The 23,922-nt window shown below is 42.5% G+C and overlaps 1 protein-coding gene across 3 annotated transcripts in view; it reads right to left on the bottom strand.

Annotated features, from left to right (window-relative positions):
* Window positions 1-23,922, bottom strand: part of ehmt1b (euchromatic histone-lysine N-methyltransferase 1b) — a 42,653-nt gene that overhangs the window by 16,328 nt on the left and 2,403 nt on the right. For all 3 annotated transcript variants that reach the window (XM_030066136.1, XM_030066135.1, XM_030066137.1), the window contains exons 2-9: window positions 6,980-7,070; window positions 6,349-6,866; window positions 5,936-6,224; window positions 5,604-5,752; window positions 4,940-5,104; window positions 4,023-4,094; window positions 3,497-3,599; window positions 2,017-2,148 (exon numbers count right to left, since the gene is read on the bottom strand). In XM_030066136.1, coding sequence (XP_029921996.1) covers window positions 2,017-2,148; window positions 3,497-3,599; window positions 4,023-4,094; window positions 4,940-5,104; window positions 5,604-5,752; window positions 5,936-6,224; window positions 6,349-6,866; window positions 6,980-7,013 — 1,462 coding nt within the window. In that variant the 5' untranslated portion in view covers window positions 7,014-7,070. The remainder of the gene's footprint in view (window positions 1-2,016; window positions 2,149-3,496; window positions 3,600-4,022; window positions 4,095-4,939; window positions 5,105-5,603; window positions 5,753-5,935; window positions 6,225-6,348; window positions 6,867-6,979; window positions 7,071-23,922) is intronic.

Genomic DNA, 23,922 nt, shown 5'->3' with positions numbered 1-23,922 from the left:
ATGTACAGTATGTTGTGTTTACTGGAGGAGAAAAAAAAAATCCCATTTGTAGATATTTTGATGAAAACATTGCATGTCTACAATTTATCCAACCTGTGAGGTACAACAAAGTAAGCTCCACTCAGTTTCTCCTAAAACTCTCTTTTCTCCTCATTGAAGTGTTTTGCCCGATGACTCTAGCACCTCCATCTCGCACATCGGCTAACACACCTGCAATGATGACGTTATCGGAGCGAGCAGATATGACCAGCTGCCATCTAGCCATTCCTAACTTGATGACTTATGCTAGGGGGAGCAGTTTTACCATTCTTAAAAGCAAAGCACTGTGTTATGTAGCTTGGTTTAAAACTGTATCATACCACCTTAACTCATCGCGGGCAACCAGAAACATTTCCATGGGCCACCACTATGACTATCTTATAAAGCCACCACTATGACTATCTTATAAAGTCTTTATAAAGTCTTTTAATATGCCATTTTCAAGCAGTTTCACATTTCAAAACTAAACCAAGATTAGAGTTAATATGTAAAATAATCCAGAAACTATTTTTTTTTCTAAAATAAGTGTTCTGACATAAAGGTTTTCATATCCAAATTCAAGACACTTTAAATATTGTCTCCAAGCGAGCTTTCAATTTATATTTTTAATCGCAAAAATGTACTTTCAAACTGAGTGCGTTGAAGTTAAAGTGATCCCAAACTGACATTTAGTTATTCCACAAGAACATGACCACAACATTATGTAACTGTGCTGTGGTTTGATACAGATAGCAGGACCAGTCAAGCAAAGGCAAGATTTTGTTTCCTTTCTCATAGTGACCTTGACATATACCCACAACACAGAAATCTATTTCAGGTTGTCTGTTTTCTAGCCTGGCTGCTACAGGCCTGCAGTTATCCATTATTTCTCTAATTGACCTTCATGATGGCTCCAAATGAGGGTGTTTGTTGCAATCGCTGAATATGAATACAGAGGTTCTGCAGTTGCATCACAGATCTCATCTCTGTTGTCATAGTAATGACCCTGACACATGCCAACTAAGTGCACGTTTTCTTTCCAACAACAAATGGCACTTGTAACAAGGAGATTTTGCCATTGAGTATTGTGATGTTTATGGCACTTTCTAGCTGCAGACAAGAGCAAATTTGTAACATGAGATATCAACAAAGGTGGGTGTATGAAAAACCTCTTAACTTGTGGGGAAAGGTCACACTGAGATGCATTTTCAGAAATATGGGCTGCTTTTCAAACCACCAGGGGGGATCTCAGGCGGGAATCTGTGTGCACTCCCTGTTGGGCCCTGCTTGGGCCTGACTTGCAGGGCCCAGTGCCTTGGGTCCTGAGAACATGGAGGGCTTAGGTGCTGTGCCAGCGGTTGGGGTTGGGGGTTGAATTAGTGGGGAAATGTGTTCCGGTATTTAGGATACTTAACATTGTTTTTTCTTCCTATTGACACAACACCAAAAACAACAGTAAAATATTTTTACTAGGAATGATTTGCTGACCCCAAATAAGTGCACAGGTTCTAAGGACGTTATAAAACAAATTACTCATTTTAGAGAGACCTTTGCATGTGCAAACATGCATGCCTGTGTCTTAGCAGCCTTTGATCTAAAAGGTAAGTTCAAAGCCAGACCTGACCTGACTGATTTTCCAGAACCTTAGTAAAAGGCGGAGGTACTCGACTGTGACTTGGTCGTATTCATGCAAGGTTTTTTTTTTTTTTTTTTTTTTTTTGGCTTGAGTGCTACATATTAAAATGTGTGTGTTTTTTGTTTTGTTTGTTTTTTCATATTTCCTGCTCAATCGACTTGGGTGCTGAGCAAAAACTCTTGTTGCATGGCAAACCATGCAACAAAAATCTCATATTGCACATTTTTCTTTACATTCAGACTTCACCAAATACTATGACTCAATGTGGATATGAGAAAAACAAAAGGTGTAAACTGTCTACCTGAACACAAGGTGAGGCAAAAACAGCTCTTAAGTGTTTCCCCATTCTTCCAAGCTCTCACCTTGGTTCTGCGAGGGAGGTGTGCACTCTTGGGGCTTGAGGTTCTTGGACTCAGGGGGAATGTCGGTGCACTCCCTGCTGGGTTCTGCTTGGGCCTGAGTTGCAGCCTGGGGCTGAGCCAGTGCCTCGGGTCCTGAGAACATGGAGGGGTTAACAAACACACAGCAGAGGTCAAGGATAAGAAAGTACTTCTCCATGTCCAGCCTCAAAGAAGGAGCATAAAGAAGAAAACCACAAGATATAGCCAAAAGCGCCAATGCTATGGTTCATGCACATGTGAGTTAAGTGAAATATACAGCATGTTAGGCTACTAATGGGGCGGTCAGACCTATTTTTGGCCAATGGATTTCTTTTGCTAGACGGAGCAAAAATGGGCCATGACTGGATGTGTTGGGAGATTAACATTACATTTAAAGTTTCTTGTTCTTATTGTTACTGTTCAACATCTATGTCTGTTTGAGGCAGCTACCAACAGCACAGCTTCTCTCTTTTGTTGATTTTTGTAATCAGCAAAGGTACAGCCCCATCATAACTGGTTACCCCCTCCATGTTGGATTTTCTCAGAGAGGTCAACATCACCCAGAAGTGCTGCTATAAGCTGAACAAATATACATTATGCACATTCTAGTGAAGAATTCACTAAAGTTACTACAGCACTGGGAAATAATGGATTTTTTGCCCCACTGGTTTTGCATGAGAGTGAATAAGAGGCAAAGCTTTTCATAGCGCTTTTGTTGTAGGTCACACCTGCTAAGGAATTTATTAGTTAATATCGGCTAAATCTTGTAAGTTATCAAAATACCAAATGGTATTTTTGATACTATTGATATTTTTCATCTCAGTCTATAGATGGTTTCTGCACAGCTCTGTGGTGATTCAGCCAATGATGAAGAAAAAGCCAGACATGCAAAATAATCAATATGGCAGACATGGGTGTTCCTACTGACAAAGCTGCACAGTGTGTCCTGCTGGAGTTATGGCCTACTACTGTGTGTATGATCTCTGTATTTATTAGATTATAGTGCCACCACCTAGCCAGTCAGGGTCGTATTTCTAAGCTACAGCCACAGTCAATATAAGCTACATTGATATTGATAAGTATAAAAATATTCCTTTCCTTGGGGAAAAAAAAAAAAAAAAAAAAAAAACAGTATCACAGCAAAAAATACCCATAAAAATTTCTTTTAAAGGTTTCAAGCATTTCAGGGAATTTAAGTCCCCCTTTAAAAAACCTCAAACACCACAAGTTTAAGATTTTTATAGATGTTGATCAGATGAGATTAGGAATATGCACCTTCCTCTCAACATGCATACCAACACTGACTCAAGGAAATTACACATTGGGAATGGAGAAGGTCGGCTCCTCATGACATAAATGGTATGCGGCTATCATATACCATTTAATGGGAAATTGCAAAAAAACAAGTGAGAAAATAAATTACAGCAAAAACATGGAGATGTAGTGGGTTGGCAGTGATTACCTTTGGCCTTTGTCTTCCTTTTTCGTTTTCTGGACGGCCTGAGCCATGCACTGTCTCTCTTTGTTTTCTTTTTCACTTTCTTCTTCACACTGGACTCTGAGCTCTAAGGCAGAGAGTTGATTTTAAATTACATAAGTAAATTTGAATAATGGACAGCAATTACTCTGTTAGCTAGAGGAGAGGAGAAACCATTTGTTCACACCGTTAGCTGCACTCTGGGCAGCCCTCACTCAAAGAAAACGAGTGTGAGATTGGGTTTTGTTGTTTGATAAATGCATCTCAATGCTACGGCCAATGCAATTAGGCTTGTGCAGTTCTGTGGAATCATGACACAGCACACAATTAAGATTTCATTGTCAAAATGAAATTCTGAAAGAACAGATGGAGATCATCACTACACTATTTCAGTTTGTAAAACAATCAACCGTTTTAACAAAAGAAAGAATATCCATCATTATTAAAGAATGCTTTAACGTTTTTATTGGAATAAAAACTTAATAACAGCAAGGAGTTGAATGAATCTTACCAAGTCCGACTCTGTTCCCTCCTCTTCCCCCTCTTCTTCACCGGACTCGTCAGACTCCTGCTCATCTCCCAGCTCCATGAAGGAACACAACAAACTTCATTTAACATCAAACAAGCCAAGCTTCATTCCCTTCTGGAAAAAGCATCCTTGTTCACTGACAAAAAATAAATAGCAATTCATAATCACTCCGAAATAGCTATGTGTGCATCCCAATGTAGACTGAATGAGCAGACATTGGAAAATTAAATGAAATCATCATATATGCTTCTCCATCAGCTGGGCTGCAAAGAATAAATGGATCAGTACAACTAATTAGACATAAAAAAAAAAAAAAGACAGGGAGGTGACAGTACCTTTAACTGATTGATAAGTCAGCTGGCGTTAACAATGTATCTCAAATGTCCTACATAACATGCCATGTTACTGACAGGGGTGAGAGAGTAATGAGTCATAAAATTGGAAGATGTAACCAATAATAAGCAGGCATCGAAGCTTGCATTGTCATTTGTTTTGGAGAAAGTGAATGCACTGCCAAAATCGTAGCAGTGTTGTGATGGCACTGTGGTGACAGCCTCTGACTTATAATTCCTTCAAGAAGGAATGTGCGATTTTTAAGCAGCTTCTTTGTCTGAAGCGTATTTGAGAGAAGACTGGCGGTGAGAATTTTGCCGACATTATTCTCTGGACACATTCAGCTCCTCCTCTGCTGTCTGATGTGGATGCTTACACTTAGACCAATATCAGCTTAAATGTAAGCAAATTTTCTATATTTCCCCCATACAAGATGTGTTTGATTGCAGAAAACATTCTTAGCACCTCAATTCAGCTTTCTTACTACATCTAATGTATAAAAAGTAATTATCATTCTGCATGTAACTGGCATGACAAAATGGAAAGAAAAACTCTTCTGTTTCAACCTGTGAGACGGATTCAGATGTTCTACTTGTTTCCTGGCCAGCAGTGACACTGTCATCTGTGGGCTGCTGTCCCTCCTCTTCCTCGGACTCCTCTACATCCTCCGACTCGTCCTCCTCAGATTCATTCTCTACTCTCTCCCCATTGATATTTCCTACTTGTTTTACCTATGAGGTGAGGAAAAAAATGGGAGGAGAGGATTATCTATAAACATTGTGTAGAGTACACCACTGTATACTTCCATTTTGGACATTTAGCCAATGGTCTAATCGAGCAACTTCCAAGAACATGCTTGTGTATTCAATATAATTGCATGCATTTTAGCTTCAGAAACAGCAAGTCATATTGCCTGAAAATCCCTCATCCCTTCAACATTCATGAATGAATGTTGAATAGGTGATAATACTGATGAAATATGATAAGATAAAATGATACACAAAGTCTATAGTCCACAGTATGCCTTGCACAGTCCTACGTTATGTGCCAGTAAGTACTTGTGTTACATACTGTACACATTCATGGACATGCATTGTACTTGACAAATAAAGTCATTTGGATTTGTCCCTTGTTCCAATATGTGGTGTTGCCCAAATGGCATACTGAAGGCATATGCATTATTTCAAACTTTTTTTTTTGTTTATTTTAATAAACGGGAGGAGAAATGACCTGTTGGCTCTTGTCTGGGTGTTGTAGCTCCTTAAACATTTCCAGCACGGTTCTCTGCTTGAGTATTTTGGTTTTCTTCCTGGGAACCAGGCTGTACATTCCCATTCTCCTCTTCTTTTTTCGGGATGTCAACACTCGGGAGCAAGAGGCTAAAGCACAAGACGGGAACAACACACAAATTTAGAGAATGACAGTGGGCAAACCACTGGTTATTTCCTCTAAAACACAAGGACAAACTTACTTTTCATGAGGACATCTGACAAACAAGTACAAAATGTCACCTGACAGTTTGTATCATGTACATTTAGTCACTGGATTCAGTGCTGTCTAACCTAGCTGGGGCAAGGCTGGGGTCGGGGCTGGGGCCGGGGCCGGGGCTGGGGCTGGGGCCGGGGCTGAGGCTGGGGCCGGGGCCGGGGCCGGGGCTGTAGCCGGAGGTGCTGGTGAAACTGATGAAGCTGATGAAGCTGCTTGTGCTGAAGCTGGCATGTCCAATGGACTCTGAGGTAGCTGGTTCTGTGGAGCAGACTGCTGTGGGGCCTTCTGCGCCTCAGGTGCAACATGACTCTCCGCTCTCTCCATTTTTGCACTGTTTGCTTCCCTTAGTTCCCTGTTAAGAAGCTGCAGATGACAAGAGCCAAAAGCCTTTATAACCACTATGTTACTACAAAAGCTCCTCTGAATCTCTCGTCATTGATAAGTGTAGATAAACTTCCATTCTATTTCTTATTAGCTATTGAGTTACCTTTTGTGCGGCGCTGACAGCAGGCCTGGACATGGTCTTGCGTGCTCTGTGTATTGTGACGGGTGGTGGAGTAGGGGCAGGAGAGGGGGCTGTGCCATTTTTAGTGTCTGATGTCCCCTGTCCCGATGTGGTTCCTGCACTGGAGTCAGTCCTTAGTACATCCAAACTCTGTGCATGACTAGACGTCAAGGACGGGACAGATTTTGGTGCAAATTTCACTGATGTGGAGCGGGAAGGCAACCAGTTGGTCCTATGAGGGGCAACTCCCAACCCTGTTGCTGGAGAGCCACCTTCCTGTTGCTTTTTACTGAGGATTAATCCATTGCTTCCAGTAACCGAGCCATGGGGTGGCTCGGTCTCCAGCATTCCATTCTCGTTGACCAATAATGATGTGTTGCTGCCTGCTGAAGAGCTGTGTGTGGGGCTCTTGTGTCTGATGTCATCAAATTCGGTGCCATTTAACACTGCCTCGGCTCTGGGCGAAGAGGCCAGTCTGGCTGCTGCCTCTTTGTTGTCATCTGTGAAATATAACCAAAGTCAAAATGTGTATTCCAATGTATAAAAGCTAATCCTGTAAGTAGGAATTACTTTAAACCGTCAACATATATTTTACTAAATATTGACCTAATACCTGTTGTTTCCTCTGTATTGCTGGCTGAATCCATTCCTTCTTTCCTTGTGGGTTCACCTTTACGCACACCGCGCTTGGCCAGACCGGCAGACTGATGGAAAAAGAACAGATATTATTGAAAATTATAATCCTGATTATAATTATAATCATTATAATCCTGAATCCTGAAAGTATAAAAATCCTGGTCCAAGCATGGATGTGGATTGTGTATAACGCACCTTGATTTAGGACAAAGAGATTACAAAACAATGTGTTTCAGAAATGTGCCTTCCAGAGGATCAACGACAAAGGGGAAGCCAAAGCATTGAGGGCATCCCCCATGTGCCTGCATTGCCTGTCTTCTCTTTTTACTACACCACAGCCAATCAGTAGATGTCTGCTGCAGCTTCAAAAGAAATCAGCCACCCACAGACCATCTTTACATTTCAGAGGAGGAAGCAGGTTAAATGGCTCAGTAATGCCAGGAAATGTGATGTAGTCTCTTCTCTCTTACCAGGCCATCCACCCAGCACTCTCACTTCAGCTGCTCCCTTTGTCTATATAGCACTCACACCACAACCGTTTCTCTAGACCAGCAAAGACAGAGGCCCATCTCTTTAGCTCCATCAGGTGAGCAGCTATAACAACAGTATGTCTCACTCTCGCCCATGTTGCTTTCATTTTCTGAAGAGAACTTAGCCTCGCTTTGAGCTACATAACTCAACACCCAGTCCCAGCCTCACATCACGTACACCACGTTGAAGTAACCCCCCCTTCACACCCATTACATCCTGGCAACTCATTAGAGGCTGAGTGGACCGATGTCAGTTTGCCCTTCAGGATCAATATAAGCAGTATCTGGTGAAAAGATTATGGTCTGCACAGTCCTCTCTGACTCTTAGAGGAAGGGAATAAAGATAGACAAGAAGGCCTGTGGGTCATTAAAGTATTGGGGGAGGTTCTTGTTCCTGAGCTATCACATCTGGTGAGTAGGCTGCTATCTGAAATAAAAAGCAGGTATTGCTTCTTACTGTGCCAAAAAAAAGACAGTATTTTCCAAACTAGCCCATGTTACATAACCAAACACACGGCCTGGTAGATTCAGAGACACTATTTTGCATCAGGTTTCATTTCAACTGACTGCTCCAACCAGTTAAAGTCTCACCAAAGGCCCTGACAGTCAAACTGACTGACTAATTTAACTGCTGCTTTAGGGAGAACTTTTGTTCTGACTGATGGCTTCAACTAAAGTCCCTCTATACAATCAATGACAATAAATTAGCAAAACCATTCACTGAACACACTTGGATAGTGTATATGCCTGTCTTCAGCTCAGAGACTCAATCATCAACACTAAACTCGTGTGTCATGCACAAGGTCAGACAAAGAGCTTCTGTGAATACTGAGGTGTTTCTCACAAAGAACATCTAGTAGGGGGCAAGGCTTTGAGAGGAATGATCAAGGAATCTAGTCAGCACATGTAAGGGTGAAGAGAAAAATCTTTCAGTTCTTTTTTTTTAATGGATTTAGGAAAGCACTGGACAGGAAACCCTGTCCTCAGCCCTCCCCCTAGTGGTTGAAAGTGGAACATACACACTGGAGAAAGAAAAGGAGGGGGAGGGGAGAGAAAGAAGGCTGTCTGCAGATCTCCGCCATTTCGTAACCAGATTGTTTACTGACAGTGTGCCCATTGCAGCAGTTTTCCACTAGATGGGGAATGTAGGTTCAGGAGACTCATGGATGGTACTAGGGGGTTACTGAAAGAGGAGCTCCAGTGTAGATCCAAGCCTATAAAATTGTGATCAAGAGACTTAACTGAGTGCCCAATACACAGCAAGAGAAAAATCTGAACATGATAACAGAGGAGACCAAAGCTCCAACAAGGAAGCTCTTTGTTTCAGAATCTGTTCTGCATATATGTACACCAGAGCTCTGACACTGCAAATCAGCTAATTAATTACTGGAAAAATATTTTCATACATTAAATATCGTGGTGTCAGTGTGCCTATAGCTGTGGACATATCTAATGGCTAAATCATTCCAACTTAGGCTATTTGTGATCCTCTGCCCCCGATTAATCTGGGACCCCACAACATGGTGAGAAGTAGTGACTTATCCTATCTTTAGAACAACTGCATAGGCCTGAAAGTGTATCCAAGTATCAAAGCCACCTGAGCAAGCAAAAACACATTACACAATCAGTTGTTACTGTGTGATTAACAGCTCAGGGTTGCCAACAGCCCATACACACAGAGTTGAATAGCTAAAAAACTACACAGCTGTATTCCCGGCCTCACAGAGAGCAGCCACGTAGCCTTACTGATTTGCTTAAAGTATCTATTTCAAAATACCAACATGAGATGAGATTTCTACTTTGCATTACATCAGAAAATAAAGAAAAGGCCAATTGTTTACTCATCTGATGACTAACAGTACAAACTGTATCAAGGCAAGGTCTCACACAGAAGATGACTGACCTTCACTCAGTAAGCTGCTCAAAAAAAACCAAATCCTGCCACCGGTAAAAATGGAGGTTCACACCACAGGCTCACATGCAGCTTTTGGACTGATGTTCAGATACAGCAGTCTTGTGCTCCTACATTTAGGTGTATTTCTCATCATATAGCAGGGCCTAGTTTGTACATCTGCTCCCAAGGGACCTCACTATACTGTTCTTGAAGGATAGATTGAGGCAATATAGAATGGCCAGAAATCAAGAGAGGAACAGGAAGAAACAAATGGTAATATGTGAAAAAAGGAGAATGAGTCTTACTAAGGTAAGCTCCACATCTCTAGGAGTTCAGGTTTCTCTTTCTGTATCACGGATGCCATCATTTCCATTGCACTTTCATTACTCTAAATACAGCTTTTGATCCCCTTACACAAAAGAGCGTGGTAAGACATGAGGAGCTCACAAAAACAGGATCCAAGATGCCAGACGCTCATATCTCCCTCTGTCTTGTCGGAAATGTAGCACTGTTGTGTGTGTTCCTATCCAAAATCATCAGGTAGCAGAGCCAGAACCACTGCTACCTGAGAGAATTCCCCGATTTCATGAATCAGGAAAAATAAATGATCAGAGGTGCTGTTAAAGCAGCAGGAATGGTCAAGTACATGATACTAAGAAAACATCTCACCAGAAGACAGCAGAGCTTCAAACCAGTTAATTCTAATTTTAATAGAAAACTGCTAAAAGACATTGGGATGGACACCCAAGACTCCTGAGAAGACCATTCAAACCAACCAAGGGTAAAGAGTAAAGCTAGCATGTCTCTCCCTGTGGTAGTTGTGTGCCTGCAGGAAGCATCATACCTGCTTTCTTCTCATGGCCTCCACTGAGAAGGAGAAAGCGTCAGGGAGGGAGTGTGTGTGTGTGTGTGTGAGAGAGAGAGAGAGAGAGAGAGAGAGAGAGAGCGAGAGAGAGAGAGTGTAAGAGAGAGAGTGAGAGGCTCGAACAGATTGTTCCTCTTTTCCTTTCTTTCCCCGCATGCACATTCACCTCGCTGGTCATGTGACCCGGTGGCTCCCTCTGTCGGTCCCTCACTTCAGAAGGTCTCCACAGAGCATGCTCAGTTAGTTCAAAAAGTAACACCATCCATTTCTTTAAACTCAAAGACCTCATTGCCAGCGTGCATGCACAGCCACTTCGGCAAGACTAAGGGGAGGGAAAAAAGGAAAGGTAGGGAGGGAGGAGGTGCAAAAGCAAACTGTATCTGAGTGAGGAGCCTGAAGAGCCAAGAGTTTTTCCAACTAGCAGGGGCCAGTGAAGACAACAGGGCACATCAGAATCTGTGTTCAACTTGAGAAGCTTTTGTCTCCACTGAGCCTTAGGGCAGAGAAGGCAGCGCAAGACACAAAGTTGCCGGGCCATGCAATCAAAAGATACCAAATGCTACAGATGAAATGACAGTGTTAGCTGTGTTTAAAGGAAAGCCTGAAGAAAGTTCAACCCATAGGAGGACCAGAAAAGATACCCTGAACATCTCATTTTTCCTTTGGTACAAACTTTGATTGAAATAAAAAAATTAAAAAAAAACCTTTGAACTGGATGACCTCTAAACTTAGAAAAAACAGGTTTCTTCAGCCAGACACAAAGCTATGGGGTTGAGTGCCCCTTTATAAATGAAGTCAATTGTGAGAATTTAGTGAACACCTCTTTTAATAGACACACAGGGGATTATATTTAACTTCTATTATCATTTAGCCTACTCATTCACTTCACTCTTTCAGCTTTTGCCAGTTGAAGTGAGTGAGTGAAGTGCAGGATAGCAAATGTGAGCATTTTGTATCTGTTGATCACATGCCGTTTTTTCTTTGCAGTATCTAGCAGGTACATGAACAAAGACACAATCATTTCTTTCATTCCATTCTTTGAATTTCCAGAGAAAAAACAAGTGGAGATATGCCTAACTGAAGATGATTAAACAGGTTTTGATAGCCCATTTACACTGGACAAGCAACTACTTCCAAAACTTCCAACTGGAAATAGTGGCAGTATGAAATCATATTTAATAGTCCAAAAACATTCATGCCAGTGTCCATTGCTGGTATTCTGCCCGAGGCAGAGGACAGCTGCTTTTTAACGCTGAAATATGTATGTTCATTAGGGAAAGTCTCAGTCTCAGGAATTCAGATGAAGAAACGGTGGTGGGTTCTCGTATTTCAAAACTAAACAATGGCATACAACCAAATCTTGACATACAAGCTCATGTTTTACAACCTTAACACATACTGAAAAAAGGAAAAGAAATTGCTTTTCCCAACTGGACCACGGCACAATGACAAGAAGGCTATGATATGAGAAGGGCGCATAAAGACAACTAGAGACAGAAAGAAAATTCAACAACAGTGAAGTTTTACAGGAGCTGCTAGCTGACAGTGCATGCTATCCAAAATCAACAAACCCAAAAAAGAGGCGACCCATAGCAAACCAGTGCTTATCAGTGAAGCTGACAGTGATCAGGCCTTACAGTCTTACATGCAAAAGACAGCCTGGATCTTGTAACACTGATTGAGTAAACATCCATTACAAATGTTTCTGCTCTCGTGGGCATTTATCAGGTGTAAGTGCTTAGACACAGCATTTCTAATTTGGAGTGTATGTATCGTATTGTGTTTATTTATTGTACTGAGGTACTGGATGCCCACATTTCCTGCAGGATCAATAAAAGTAGCCTATCCATCCATCTATCCATCCATCGCAGCAACATAGGAAACAAAGCTGATGTGAATTAGCATTCTACAGAGCAATAGCTACTACACACAACTACCACAAAAGGCCTAGCTGGATCTTTACTGATGGCAACTTTCTGAGCCCATACAGTTGGGGTCAGGTTTAATGCATTTTAACAGCAGTGTGGACAACCCATCAGCTACAATGGGGCTTTTCCGGTGTAATCAAAAACATGTCAGAAACTGCCTCCATTTTTGGATAACTACTCACTTCATTAGTGTTTTGCAAAGCACTTGCTGGATATCACTTCACAACAGTGATGCCAGAAATTTGATGTCACTGAGGTTGGGCTGCTAAGACTTAGTTGCTCTGTTTATATTGGGAATAATGAATGACAGCAAGATCTACCATCATCTTCCAAAAGAAAGATTACCTGATGCAGCCACAACCAAGATACACAACTGCATCATTTCTCAGTCCCTCCACAACTTTGAATGCTTTTCATTTTAGAAAGCCAGTATTCACATACAATAGGCTATCATCAGCACTGCCTTCAGTATTGGCCTATATAGGCCTATTTATATACCATCAAACTTCAGTCAAAAGCAGAGTCCCAATTAAAAGCTAAGTTCCTTTCATTGGTCGCGCATGGCTACATGTTTTGACAAATAAACACAAAGTAAGGCGTTTCAATGAAGTGGGTGTCTAATGTGTGTCAGTTAAGGTTTAGAAGTAGAATACATTATGAGTAGCCTAGAAGAAAAAACAAACTCAGTAGTAAGATTCAAATCATGGATCATATTTGTGTGAGAGAAAAAAATATGCCCTAAAGCCTCTAATATCTTTTATTTTTCTACTTTTTTGCTGAGTAATAAGTCTGAGTTCGTGCATATACGTTTGTGCAAAAGGAAATAAAAGCAGGTACCAAATATAGGCCAGTTGCTCTTGACTGAAACAAATACAAGCCTGAGCTAATAACTGGAGTTTTACAGGAGATTCCATATACAGGGAGTCCTGTGCATGCTTCAAAATACAGCTAACACCTGCTGTTTATAAAAATATCGAAATAGATTATTTTCAGTTGGTTACAGTTTGAAGATACTGATGGCTTATATCTACCCTACTTCTCAATAAAAAAAATATTACTGAATGCTGTGGAAACAACTGTAGGCCTGCTATGACAGATGTCTCGCACGCTTTCAGGCAAATGTTGCCTAGCCAAGTCAGTTCTTACTGGTGATCTGGGGGCTGTCCTGCCCTGGCATTAACATCAATCCTGATTTGATCACAAGTTGACAGCCAGTGTTGCGGAGTAACTAGTTACATCTAATTCAAATTACAAAATAAAAGTGATTGTATTAAGGCCGATTTATGGTTCTGTGTACGTGTTAGCTTACGCAGGGTTTGCGTAGCAAATGCGCCCCTTGCAGGACCTCTGCGACTGCCACAGAGATTTGCTGCACACCTCCAAAAAACTGTAACTACACAGACCCTTCGCAGACCCTACGCAGACAAACAAGAGCTATGATTGGTCTGCCGAACTACATCATGTCCAGCATTTCACCCCTCTGGCTTCACTACCTGCTGTAGTACCACATTCCAATAGTTTTCACCTTACTACTTTGCACCATTTGTTTGTATTGATTTGCGCATTTCAATTCTTTTGCACCATTTGTACTTGATGTGCACATTTCAATTATTTTTGCACCTTGTTTTGCACTATTTGTTTGAGAAAATAAAAGAAGTAAGTTTTGTAAAAACACTGCTGTTTATTTACACTGCCACAAATAAGGTTTTTGAAAGGGCTTGTCAGTGTAGGTAACAATTAGGGCTGGGCGATATATCGATATAAAAATCATATCGATATATTTTTAAATGTGATATGGAATCAGACTATATCGCATATATCGATATAGTTCAAATTTGCGCTGTGATCCTTGCTCTGCTGCGCTGCTGACCTGGAGCTCTCTGCACTGCCCCCCCCGCCCCTCCTCTGTCATGCACAGAGGAGGGGCGGGGCAGGAACAAACACTCCGGCACTCTCGGAGTAATTTCATGGGGCTGGGGCCGTTGTCGCGTGTCTCCACCGCAGGAACTACCCCGAAGGAGAGAGTTCTTTAACTTTTACAGGGGCTAAAAACGGCCCTGCCTCGGGGTAGGGACTCTGAGCGGCCCCGAAAAACTCCCGAGTGGGGCTTGGGGTTTACTTGGTGCTGATTGGATTTACTCTCGGCGAGATGTGGTGTCAATAGGGTGGCCATTTCCACAACACCAAAAAGGAGGACACTTTGGGGGGTGGCGATGCGGGCCGTGGGGGGTGGGGGGGTGGGGGGTGTCGAGTCGGGTCCACCACTGTTAATTTCATCAGCTATTTTCAATTTAGTTTTAGTCTTAGTCTAGTGTCAAATGCCGTTTTTACTTTTAGTCATATTTAGTCAACTTGAATTCTTTTTTGTTTAGTCACATTTTAGTCGACGAAAAGTCTTGGCATTTTAGTCTAGTTTTAGTCGAAGAAAATCCAAAGTATTTTAGTCTAGTTTTAGTCAATAGTTTTAGTCAATATTCTTTTTTAGTCTTTGACCTGCATCATGTTGGCTTTTTTTTTTTTTATTTAACAATATTTTAAATTATTATTTTAAAAATGTAAATTACTTATCAAACAGACCTAACAATTCAGCTACCAATGAATGAGCAGTAGTATGCATGTGATAACATAGATTGAAAAAAATAAGCCGAAGTGATCCCTCTTCTCTGAATAGACAAGCTAAGCCAGTGTGCTGCTGTTAGCCAGTGACTTCAGACTTCAGACAGCGCCACACACACGCACTCCGGCATGAGCACACAGCAGCGCAGGAGGAGAAAAACTAACGCGCATCCAATTAATGCACTTTCTGGATTGTAATTTAAAAGTCTATGACAAAAAATATGACTGATATCGATGTACAGTCCGGGCCAGCGTTGCGTTCAAGTGCAACTCCAAAAAGGAGGACAAATAAGCGTCCGGCTTGAGGCTGCGCCGGACGCCGGACAAGGCATTTAAATTCCGGACTGTCCGGCCTAAATCCGGACGTATGGCCACCCTAAGTGTCAACAGAAACCAACAAAATAGCCGGACGCTAGGCGTCCCTAGCAACACGGCCAACACTACCAAGCTAACACTAACGTGCTATCTAACGTTAGCTAACGCTAACAACACACTTTTAGTCGGCATTTTTAGGGGCGCTAACATTAGTTTTAGTGGACATTAGCTAACGCTAACAACAGGCTTTTTTAACAACACGCATTTTGATGCCCCGGTCATGGTCGTGCAACCGCCCGTTAACTTTACAGGAACCTTCCTCCTACTCGGCCTCTCAGTGGAGACACGGCAGGTGAGAGGGCCGAGCGAGAGGACGTTGCTGTAGCAGCTCCTGCCCCCCAAATACTACCAGGAACACTGCAGAAGCCCCAGCCGCAAGCCATCTACAACCCAAAAAAGCTCCAGCCCCGTCATGTCACATTTGGCTTTGACTTAACTGAACATTTGCTCTCACATTGCGGAAAAAATATCGGGATATATATCGTATATCGATATTCAGCCAAAATATATCGGGATATGACTTTTGGTCCATATCGCCCAGCCCTAGTAACAATATGATAATAATATAGCCTATTGGCGGGGAATTGCTTTGTGTACTAGACCGACAGGACGCAGAAGCATGAGAGGCACACACCATCTGCATAGCAATTGCGTGCGTGTTGCATCTAGTGTCCGCAGAACCGTAAATCGGCCTTCAGAGTCAGTCACATAGAGTCAGTGAGAAAAAAATGTAATTAAATTACAGTTACTAATCAAAATGTGAGCGCTTATGGGGGGATTTCATCTGCATACATTCTTTCTGGTAAAAAGCTTATATGTAAGAATGTAACTTTCATTCTGTTGCTTTTCACCATGCAGGAATGTTTTCTTTTGGCAGATTTCCAGACAGCGCAGGTCAGCAAAGCCGTTGGGAAAAATTTGAGTGTAACACCATCAAGCGTAGGAGCTGTCTCTACAGCATGACAGGCTCCATTCATCTGGCAGTATGCATGCAAATTTTAAGATTGCTTTTTGATTGGGTCTACTGTTTAAATTTGCACTGCCTCATCTACCAATCAAATCAATGCCCATTACTATTAGTGAGCAGTCTGCCATGCCTGCAACCAGCCGACCATGTCAAGGCAGTTTGCCGTTTGTGATCTACTTGTGATTTCTTTTGGTGGTTGAATTTAAAAATCAAAACATTTTGATCTCAATTCAGCTTATATTGAAGAACGTTTAAAAGGCAGTTTCAGTAATTCCGAGACTTTCCCTGTAGCACCACCAGCAGGCCAAAATTGTGTCACAGAGGCAGTGGTGATTATAAGAGTAAGTTTTGTCACAAAATTCATGTTAGCTGGAGGATGAAATCTGGCAATTTAGGTGACTCCATGACCTTCCCCGTCACGCCTTTAGCAGGCCCAGCGGGGCAACTGCATTAGCAATACCACGCTTGTTTTTTTTCTTGCTTGCCATATTTTCAGTCCATTTCTTTTTAAACATGCACTATGCAATTTATCTGACCAACAGACAGTATTGTGAGCAGCATCAACTTCATAAGTAAACTCTTTACCATGCCTCTCCTCTCTCCCTTCCTTTACATCTCTTCACGCCACCTAAAGAATAGTTCATAGCAGTAGGGAGGCAAACCTAAGACAATCCTTTCTAAGCACTGCGCCTGCACATTAGCTAAGCTAAACCAACCACTGACTGTTTTGCTTGGTTTCTTATGTTCTGTTTTGACACAGAACTTGGCCTTGTCGGCTCAGTTCCACCACTTGCCTCGGTTGTTACTGCAACTCACTTCATAGATTGCTTCACTGTGAAGCACTGTGTTTTAGGAATCAGAGGGGGAGAGTGGGAGGATGGGGAGCAGCGGGAGGAGCTTGAGTTCACCTCAGGTTTTGGCATATTCCAGAAGACAAAACAAATGAAAACTACGAACATCCCAACCATCCAGGGAGAAACTAGGGAGTAGGAAGTATGCCTCTTGACATCTTTAAGGAAAGTCTACCCCTGAAAGGCACTTTCTTCCATACCCTCAATAACAGCTGTTAATTCTGCTATTGGGAACTATAAACTTTTTTCTGAATTGGATACACAGCCACTTCTCATTTGCCCCTTTTCCACCAAAAAACACCTGGTGCTAGTTCGGAGCTGGTGCTAGAGCCAGTGCTTAACTGGTGCCAACAAAGAACCGGTTTGCTTTTCCACCGGCCAAGAGCCAAGCGGAGCCGAGTCAGAGCCACGTCATTACGTCATCGTAAAACGTGATCACATGGGTGTGCGAGACGCTCGCTCGGAATCACAGCAACAAACATGGACGACCCACCATAGCGATGCAAATACTGCTCGTGTGTTTACAAGCCTACATTGCGGTCCAGAGGCGAAAAACGCAATTACTGCCGGCTACCCATCGTATTCGTGGTCGGAACAAACGGTGGGCCGCGTCATCGTTTTTTTCTCTGGTTCCTGTTTAGCCCCTGCTCACCGTTGGTGCTTGTTTGGAACCGATTTGGAACCAGTTTGGCCGGTGCTTGGGCGCTGGAAAACCAAAAAACTAGTGCTAAGTCAGGCACGGGCTCTGAACCAGCCCTGGAACCGGTTTGGTGGAAAAGGGGTAACTGTTGTCATCACCTAAGCCAGTGGTTCCCAACCAAGTCCTAAAGGATCCCCTGTCCTGCAGGTTTTGGTTCCACCTCTATTCTTGCACACCTGACCCAATTAAGGCCCATGTACCTTCATGCATGCCCTGTTCAGGTAGATCTGTTTCAACCAATCAGCATGAAACCCTTAAATGGATCAGGTGTGAAAAAGTTAAGTTGAGGACTGGGTTGGAAACCACTGAGCTAAACAATGCCCAGAGTTTCTCCAAGACACTGACTGATCCAGATGTTTGGTGGCCTGCAATGCTCTGGTTGGAGCATGTATAGATGGTGTCATTTAAATCTATAGATGGTGTCATAGATGGGGTCACTTAAAATTATTAGAAAATGAATGAAATTTAGCTAATAATTCAAACAGTAATGTGTGTTTGGCTACATGGCATTGGATATATCAAGCTGAAGTAGTCTCAAATGGACGCTAGATAGTGTTGATTTGGATGTGTCTTCACTAATGTCTCAAAATGACTTCATACTACCTTAGTAGGGACTCCACACCAGCAGACACAACCGATTATAAAGGGTTCTTCATTAAACTACAAAAATTGTGTGTGAGAGGAGTGCACATGATGCTTCTTCGACTAAAACTGTTTAACACAAAATACAAACTTGAGTGACATCTTGAATTGCAGAGCTTGTACACATCCCTTCTTGCATATTTTTCGTAGTTTGTCAAGGGGCTTTTGTTGTGACAACCTGAGTATGCTGCGCGTACATTCATGTAAAGTTGAGGTCCTCAGCAAACTAGCATTGAGTTTACCTCCAAACTCCAAAAAACTACACTTTGTACATCTAATCTGTGCTTATATTTAAAAAATGCACAAGTGCTTCGTGCAAAGCAACCCTAGAGCTAACGCTAGATACAATTTTGCTGCTCAAGACAAAGTGCTTGACATGAATTTATGAGTTTACGAGAATAAGCACAATGTCATTAACCCGCATAGCAAATGCTCAAAGACTCAGCTTTTTGAGTTCATCCGGTAGAAATGCTGTGGAATAACCTAAACCTTACCACGTTTCTATTGACGACTATACTCTGTAGTGTAATTGACTTTCATTTCCCTCATTTGCCATCACATTTCTCACAGCTTATAGAAGATTAGCTTCATAAGATCTGTCTTGAAGCAGACTCTTCTGGTCATCTTTTTAATTAACTTTACCTTCAAAGCGGCTCTTGTGTGAGAGGCTGAAGTTTAGGCAGCATCTCCTTGGTATACACAACAACTACATCAAATAATAAACACCATGCTAGCTCAAACACTGGATTGAAGCTGCTCTTGGGTAATAATTTATTCTGATGCTTCATATTTTAAATTGTAACAAACTCCCCAATTTAATCCTTGGCAGGGTAACTTCATTTCCAGGCTTTCTCCTGCACACGGAATACAAAGCCTGTAAGCCGGTTCCCAGTTATTGTGGAAAAACAGGCAGAGCTAGAACCCACCCAACGGACACCTCAAGTTGTCCATCTCAACTTGGACAGGAAAGCACAATTTTTTAATGGTCCCAGTAATTTGTATGTTCAATAGCACGACTGAGTATTACGTTCAACAGATCCATATTTTGCCAAACACTCGTTTATTGACTTAACTTTTGCAGCAAAATTATTTCTGACCGGTAGAGCTTGAATTCCAAGGGGAAAGGAGATTTGCCAAGGCAATAAACAGGGTGAATAAGCCTCTAAACAGTGTTTTGACCGTGTAATATTAAAACGTAACAAAAATAATGATCCTCAAAACCATCTATGCATGCAATCTGTGGAAACTGACCATAAATCAACGCAGGTCAACAGCTCCCCCTAGACAAGCACTGAAATATTGCTCACTGGTATACTTAACATGTCAGACTGCATCAAATCCATCCGATCTGATGTGACAGACTGATTGGCTGATACCGCTTTTTAATAAAACCCACTATTGGCTGTGAGTAAATGCCTTGTCACTATCGTGCCAAATGTGGACGAGCTTATGCATGCCAAGGCCAGCCGCGTCTCTATTGTCACTTCTGGTCTTTGATGACGCCTCAGTGGGGCTACGTCAGGGCCAGTTTCCAGGTGCTAATCGCCCATCGAATACCCATGGACCAGAAGGGCTAACCACGAGCTGAGAAGGAGTCAGGGGTCATAGGCAGGGCTTACCTGACTTTGGGCAGGGAGACAGGGGCACCTGATAAGTTGAGATGTCAGCACAACAGCTCATTTCTCAAACCATTTTTATTGCAGAAGAATAAAGGGATAAATGAAAAATGGACAGCAGCTCACAGTGTTGGTCAAACGAGGACATTTGAGTTCTGCTCACAATCTGGGCAGGGGATGATGTCCAAAGACAAAATCAACCGTCCCACAATCACTAGAGGAACCATCTCGGACATCATGGTTGCATCACTGGCGGTAGATTCAGTTGGTGAGTTCTTTGGCATTAATTCATTTTGCTAGCTAATCAGTGAAAGTAGTCAGGTTTCCATCCAAATATATTGAAATTTTTGAGCGAATTTTGTCAAAATGCACAAAAGAAAATGCAAATTTATGCCTGTTTCCATTAGTTTTGTTTTGCGATTACTGGGAGAAGAGTGCGCCATGAGATGACGTCATAAGATAGCGTCTGTGTCCACTGAACAACAACAAACACTCAGCTGACACTCAACAGTTGATCATGGACAGATTCCTGCTGAACTTGTCGGCTCTTGGGGGAAGTCTGGTTACTATTTTGGCAGCGCTAACTTCGTACCGAACCATCCTAAATAAGAGAAGACATAGAAGAATGTTAGGCTAATGTTAAGAGTGTTGTCAGAAATAGATGGAAGGCGATAGGGCATTAACGCCAACCTGTCAGGTCGACCTTTACGTTAATGCCCTAGAAGACCAGTGTGACATGGTGTCCGGCGGTGTTTGGGCGGTGAAAACCAAAAAACTGGTGCTAAGTCAGGCACGGGCTCCAAACCAGCCCTGGAACCGGTTTGGTGGAAAAGGGGTAACTGCTGTCATCACCTAAGCCAGTGGTTCCCAACCAAGTCCTAAAGCAGGGGTCACCAATCATGTGCCATGCAGGGCCGAGAGGCTGCAGGTTTTCATTCCAACCAAGACCTCCACCAGGTGATTTCACTGATTAGTTCCTCCTTTCTGATACAAGGTGAGGTGATCAGTGAAATCACCTGGTGGAGGTCTTGGTTGGAATGAAAACCTGCAGCCTCTCGGCCCTCCATGGCACATGATTGGTGACCCCTGTCCTAAAGGATCCCCTGTCCTGCAGGTTTTGGTTCCACCTCTATTCTTGCACACCTGACCCAATTAAGGCCCATGTACCTTCATGCATGGCCTGTTCAGGTAGATCTGTTTCAACCAATCAGCATGAAACCCTTAAATGGATCAGGTGTGAAAAAGTAAAGTTGAGGACTAGCCCTGCGTTCCAAATCGCATACTTATACTTTTTACTTTTAGTATGTACTGCAGCTGCCCTTACAAAGTATGTAGTTTAGTATGAAATATGCATGCATATGCATACTATTGGGACACACTACATACATCATCCCTGAAGTCCGCCCCTCTCGCTCACTTCCCCCACCGTCCGTAGCGGCAAATTTGAATGTTGTTGTCAAAACGTCACTGCTGTTTCATAGTGCGCTGTTGTCTGCCATATTTATTATCTTCTGTCTTCCTGGCGCTTCTGCTGTCACTGAGCGAGTTTTGTGCGATATGTGTGTTTTGTTGTCGTCCGTATGTGGGCGTGGCCTGTACACGCAACTCAGTCAGTGCGACGTAACGTCCGCTGCACAAAGGATTGTGGGTCAGAATGGCCAGAGCAGCATGCTGAAATCCATACTGCGAAATCTGACCGGATATAGTAGAACATCCTGGTACTCTTGGCATACTGCATCTGACATACTATGTATTGGGACGCACTAAATCTTTTTTTCCCCTACTAAATAGTATGATAGTATGAGTATTGGAACGCAGGGTAGGTTGGAAACCACTGACCTAAACAATGCCCAGAGTTTCTCCAAGACACTGACTGATCCAGATGTTTGGTGGCCTGCAATGATGCTCTGGTTGGACCATGTATAGATGGTGTCATTGGGGTCACTTAAAATTATTAGATCATGAATGAAATATAGCTAATAATTCAAACAGTAATGTGTGTTTGGCTACATGGCATTGGATATATCAGGCTGAAGTAGTCTCAAATGGACGCTAGATAGTGTTGATTTGGATGTGTCTTCACTAATGTCTCAATATGACTTCATACTACCTTAGTGAGGACTCCACACCAGCAGACACAACCCATCATTAACGTCAACCTGTCAGGTCGACCTTTACGTTAATGCCCTAGAAGGAGACCAGTGTGACGTGGTATCTGGTCCAGTCATCGTTTATTTGCAAAACCTGTTTCCACAGCAAAAAGTCACATTTGCTTTTATCGATATGCTGAGAAATCCACTCCCTCCAAGCATAAAAACTTTTTTTGCGAATTTTCGGCCGTTTTTCTCGTTTCTGGCGTTTCCATCCAAGTTTTTTTTTCACAATTTTTGAAAATGCGAATAAAAATAGGTGGATGGAAACACGGTTAGTGACTCAACTGAACACATCTAAGTCTACTTGTTAGGGATTCCTCAACGGCACTACCTGTACTTCCAGTATAGCCAGGAGTCTGACAAGTCTGGTTATATTATCTGCAGTGAATTGTTATTATTCAACAGTGCATCTAATGTGTTTGTGTGACATCTGACGTGCCGCGGTGACAGAGGCAGCATGTTATGGGCTGGTTTTACGGCAATCAGAACAATAGTGGAAACGCAAACACCATCTTCCTCAATGTCAGCCCTTTGCTCGCAATGATGCGACAGTGGAAAGGCAGCTGGTGTGACAAACAGCAACATAAAAGGTAATACAAGGCACTAGGCTGATGTTAAACTGTACACCCTCTCCAGCTGAATGCATGTAGTAACTGAATGCTGAACATACGGTTATAGTCCTACTGCCTGTACTGCCTGTTCCGAACTGCATAATGTCTTCGCAACCAGCTGCACAAGCCATTTGTTTGCACCAGTACAACAAAGATACTTACATACTGACTATTTTAGACAAACAGGATTGTGTTTCTGATATTTGTAGAAAGGTAGTACACAAAATTAATGAATCGGATTTGAAAATGAACTTAAATGCAGATTGAGCAGGATTTTCCGATAAAACAAAGTATTGATACAAAAACAATCCCTCACAATCATCACTTATGACCCACTAGAAGTGTGTGTTGGTGTGTGTATCTGCAGAGATCTTGCCCTCTGCCTGGATTTTCTTGAGTTGCTGAGCTTAGGACCTTCCTGGGCGTCAGCCTTTGGACAGTGGGTGTGCAGCTCCCAGCCAATCACAGCACACAGTGCCAGATCGAAGCAAAGCATCCAACAGGAAACTACGAAAATCGCAGACGCAAACCAAGGAAAAAAGGAACCATAGTGAGGCGAAACTCCACATGGACAAAGTTCATTCCACAATGAGTGTGAATGTAGCATTAGCCTTCGCCTGCTGTCAAGAACCGGAGGAGGGGACAAGGATGAAGAGCAACACTCTGAAGGCCTGTTTTCTGAGAGACACAGCCCGATTTTTTTCCTAGAACGATGACAAGTTGTGGGTGGTTATTTCATTCCATCGCCATCCTAGGAAACAAAAACTTGCTGCCGGTGCTTAGTCTAGCCTGGGAAGAGGGGCAAACTTTGAATGCTGCATTTCCAAACCGCAACCGACAAATCCTACTTATTCTGCCTTTAAATTACTCAGCCTGACTACAGTCTAGATGGGGATTTGACCCATATCCACAACGCTGAGAGCATGCAACAAACCATATTAAATTTGACAGCATTTACTAAGTTTAGGTCATATCATGTCATCACCACTCGCTTGGCATCTCTTTCAGTGCCTCACAGCTTTCATGCGATAGTTGTGTTGCAAACGAAGTGCCATCTATTTAGGGGCTGTTTTGACAACAACGTAGCAGTACATGTTCATATTTTATATTATAATAACTAGATTTGTTGGCAATGAATAACGGCAGCGTGTACCCCCAGAGACAACCTAAAT

Source organism: Myripristis murdjan, chromosome 12 (assembly GCF_902150065.1).
Source record: "Myripristis murdjan chromosome 12, fMyrMur1.1, whole genome shotgun sequence".
Lineage (NCBI taxonomy): Eukaryota > Metazoa > Chordata > Actinopteri > Holocentriformes > Holocentridae > Myripristis > Myripristis murdjan.
This window is presented reverse-complemented; position numbering and strand designations above follow the sequence as displayed.